Source organism: Sinocyclocheilus rhinocerous, unplaced genomic scaffold (genome assembly GCF_001515625.1).
Source record: "Sinocyclocheilus rhinocerous isolate Xijiao unplaced genomic scaffold, SAMN03320098_v1.1 scaffold1182, whole genome shotgun sequence".
In the NCBI taxonomy this organism is placed as follows: domain Eukaryota; kingdom Metazoa; phylum Chordata; class Actinopteri; order Cypriniformes; family Cyprinidae; genus Sinocyclocheilus; species Sinocyclocheilus rhinocerous.
Window position 1 is genome coordinate 1,009,840 of NW_015624203.1, and position 3,883 is coordinate 1,013,722.

Genomic DNA, 3,883 nt, shown 5'->3' on the forward strand with positions numbered 1-3,883 from the left:
TTGTTCAGTGTATATATATATATATATATATAAAATTAAATTTTATTATGCAGTAACCGTTTAATAAAATGAAAATAGCACTAAAGGCTATGCTATACTGTGAATATAGTCACTATATTCATAGTTGTCTTATGGGTCAGCCTGAGCTAGACAGTCCCTGATCACTATATGTTGTCACTGTACGGAAAAGATCAGCATAAACATTTTTGCACTTTTGCATAAACAAGTTTTTCCTTTTGTGTTCTTCAGAAGAGAGAAAGTCATATGGGTTTGGAATGACAAACGTGAGTAAATGATAACAAAATTTTGAAGTGAATTCTTTTAATTTAAAGCTCTGAAATGTCTCTGATTTTCTCATTTTTGCCTTGAGGTGAGAAGTCAGAAAAACAGAAAAGAAAATCAGGCTTACTGTAACAGATGTACTAGTCTGCACACTTGAACTGTGGTGGTTTGCTGGAGTTTTGTGTGTTGTACTCCCCAGCAAAGGTCCCAGACTTGGTGCGTTAATTCCAGGGAGGAAGTTTTGCAGTTGGGTTTGGGAGCTTACAGAGCCACCTGTGGTTCCTGGAGGTGCAGGCTGTTTCTCCGGAGCCAGGCATGTCGCAGTGACTCCATTCTGCTCGGCGATGGAACTCGCATGTGAACGTCCAGGTACATGTGACACCATTCCAGCCCCAGAGTTTCCACCCTGGGACGTGAGCGGAGAAGAGTCTTGGCCCAACTCTACGAACCAGAGAACTTTGTTAAACTACTGTAATAAAAAAGCTTTCGTTTTCAATGTATATAGTGCATACTCTGGAAAACCATAGTTTAGTATTTCAATTTCTACCTCACTGTAACACCTGCATGGCACTGATATTCAAATAGAAATGACCCTGCACAAAGGCATACTCTTCAATGGTCTTCAATGCTTTGATGAATGCCAAAACCAGACTTTGCACACACAAACAGACACACGTCTGTATAAAAGCATAAAGGAAAAAATACTGATTGAAGCGGCTGCCTCGAACTGCTTATAATGCGGCTTTCAAACAGTTTGAAGATTTGCATTGCAAATGTCTTTCTCTGCCGTAAGCGAATGATACCTCTGGACCAGGCCTGCAGTTTGTGAGCTTGACCACCCAACCAGAAGCTCTCACCTGTGGGAGAATCTCCCAGCAACCCCTTCCCCAGAGGAACCACCGCCGGAGTTCGAAGACCCAGAACTTTTTGCAGGAGCAGCCGGGAAGGGTCGCCTAAAAGACCTGGGAGCTGAAGGGAGATGAGAGGGCGATGAAGGAGAAAAGAGAGCAGACAGGCCATAACAGGGTCATGTGGCAAGTGAAAGATGAAGTACACACAGATTAAATTATAGCTACAAAATACATACCCACATGCATAAAAGAAGATTTATGTTAGCGTTATTATTGCACAAATTCCTCTGTTTTTCCTCAGAAATTTCCCTGTGGATAGCATTATTATTCTTCAACCAGAACCTCAAATTTGCATTAAAAATGCCAGTTAGATGTATGCTTCTAATACTGCTATATAAAATAAATAATGCTTTTCTGAGCAAAACATGCAACAGAATTTATTGCAGACCAATAATATCCTCGCAAAAAGAACTACGAACACAATTTCAGGCTGTTGTTGAATATTATGCAGTGTTTGCAGGTAAGAGTAAAGTGGCGATGTATTTCTTTGTTATGGGTATGTTTGAGACAAGTGAACACACACACACAGACCCTCACATTAGTGATCTGCTTGTCTTTGATCTGTAAGAGCTGTTGCTGGGCCATCTGCATGTGAAGAAGATTCTGGAGAACAAGACCATTTCCTAGAATGGCACTCTGTATAAGAGAAAGAGAGACTGTTAAACATGCATCCTTATTCTTTTCTATTTATGTCTGAGGTAGCAGCCTATTCTATAACAAAATTCCCTCTAAAATGTTATTTTTTTGCTGTACTATAGCCTTTTTTATCCATTAATGCAGCATCTACATTATTTCTCTAGGGTGTTTCTTTAACTATGAGCACATTTGGCTTTGTGAACTTTTAGAAATTAAGCTTCCTTAAAAGGACAGTTCACCCAAAAATTAAAATTCTGTCTTCATTTACTCACGCTCCACTTGTTCAAAACCTGTATGAGTTTCCTTCTGCTGAACACAAAAAAAGATGTTTTGAAGCATGTTGGTAACTAAACAGTTGATGAAAGCCATTGACTTCTATAGTATTTTTTTCCATACTATGGAGTTAATGGCTACCGTCAACTGTTTGGTTACCAACATGCTTCAAAATATCTTCTTTTGTGCTCAACGGCTAAAATATGTTCATACAGGTTTGTAACAGCTTGAGGGTGAGTAAATGATGCCAGAATTTTAATGTTTGGGTGAACCGTCCCTTTAAGTCAGTCTTATGAGTGGCAGAAAGAGAAAATGAGTACCTGCTGTGCTTTTCCTAACTGTAGCAGCGCTGCAGTCAATGGTGGACGCAGGAAAGGAAGATTGTGAGGTCGACCGAACTTTCCTGGTGGGAAACCATTAGATGAATGAAATGAGTGGTCAACATAGGAGAGTAAACAATGTGAAGGAAACAAATAAAGACAAGCCCTCAAAATAAGAGAGATGGACAGCAGAAAGTATGTGGTTGATTTTGGTGGCTCATGATTTTGTCATTCCAAAATTCCAGCATCAGCACTAATGGCAAGTTGCTCCGAAATAGGTAGAGAAGTTTAACATTTAATCATGTGCTATATTTAGTGTTGTAATTGTGTGTTCTGTTTAAGCTCCAGCCTCCACTTCTTCCTCAGCTCATTTATTCTCTCACCCAATGAAAAGTTCATTTTAATATATGATTAGGCTTTCATCAAGAGAAAAATCTGCTCAGAATCTACAGCGCCAGTGATCACCATTACACAGCCAACACACTCACACATATGCAGAAGCATGAGCATGATATTTCATCTCAAAATCTACAATCTTCGCAGGACACATTTTTGGTTTTCTGGAAAAGTACTTAAACATATTACTCATGAATACTCAATAAATTATTTTCCTAATAAGTAAAAAGACACTTTGAGTAAAGAGAGGCACAGAGAGAGAGAGAGCGTTACCTCCACGTTTGGCGGTAGGGTAGGGTCTCATTAGGACTTGGAGAGCAGCAGGATTGGTCATACTGTTGAAGAATTGGGCCAGACTGGGTTCAGGCAGTAAACCTTTCTTACTGCTCAACATCTACAGGAGCACACAGGACAAAGATAGAAACATTAATTCATTCATTTATTATACAAAAATAAACCCATATCCAAACAAATATTATATCAAAAATCAATATAAATAACAATTTACTTGGAAATCAAAACAGCATACAGTAAGAAATATCTTGGAAAAAAAGGATAGTATTATTTTATGTGGAAAACAAAGTTATTTTATTTATTTATTTTGAAAGAATATCCAGGCCAAGCTTTTCAGTATAATGAAAGATGACAACTGGTGTGATCAAGCTCCAAAAAAAAAAAAAAAAAACCTATCAGAAACAGCGTTCCATAGAACTTTTGTATTATATCTCAATTAAAAGTAATTTCATGGGAACAGACTAAAGTTTTTATTCATTAAAGTAGATCTTTACATCTGTCCCAGATCTCCTGGAATGAAATATACATTTTTCATGATACATTTCTAGAGCTTTTGCCTCATCTTTGAAGCTTGAAAGCTTCAGTCCCTATTCATTGTTTCTTATTTTCATGCTTCATAGAAGACAGTGAGTCTTATCCCATTAGCAAATACTTTTTCTAGTCAAAGCATGAACCTCACATTATTTAGTTAAGATTTATGTTTTAAATATAAGAACATTTAGAAATTTAATCAGGGTTAAAAAAGAAAACTTAAGTTTTTTTTTTTTTTTT

General features: G+C 37.4%; 1 protein-coding gene across 2 annotated transcripts in view; it reads right to left on the reverse strand.

Annotated features, from left to right (window-relative positions):
- Window positions 1-3,883, reverse strand: part of LOC107739056 (ribonucleoprotein PTB-binding 2-like) — a 75,292-nt gene that overhangs the window by 19,338 nt on the left and 52,071 nt on the right. Inside the window, exons 5-9 of one of the 2 annotated variants that reach the window (XM_016551035.1) lie at window positions 3,092-3,212; window positions 2,423-2,505; window positions 1,731-1,829; window positions 1,140-1,251; window positions 410-723 (exon numbers count right to left, since the gene is read on the reverse strand). In XM_016551035.1, coding sequence (XP_016406521.1) covers window positions 410-723; window positions 1,140-1,251; window positions 1,731-1,829; window positions 2,423-2,505; window positions 3,092-3,212 — 729 coding nt within the window. The remainder of the gene's footprint in view (window positions 1-409; window positions 724-1,139; window positions 1,252-1,730; window positions 1,830-2,422; window positions 2,506-3,091; window positions 3,213-3,883) is intronic. The other variant, XM_016551042.1, reaches the window with a different exon arrangement.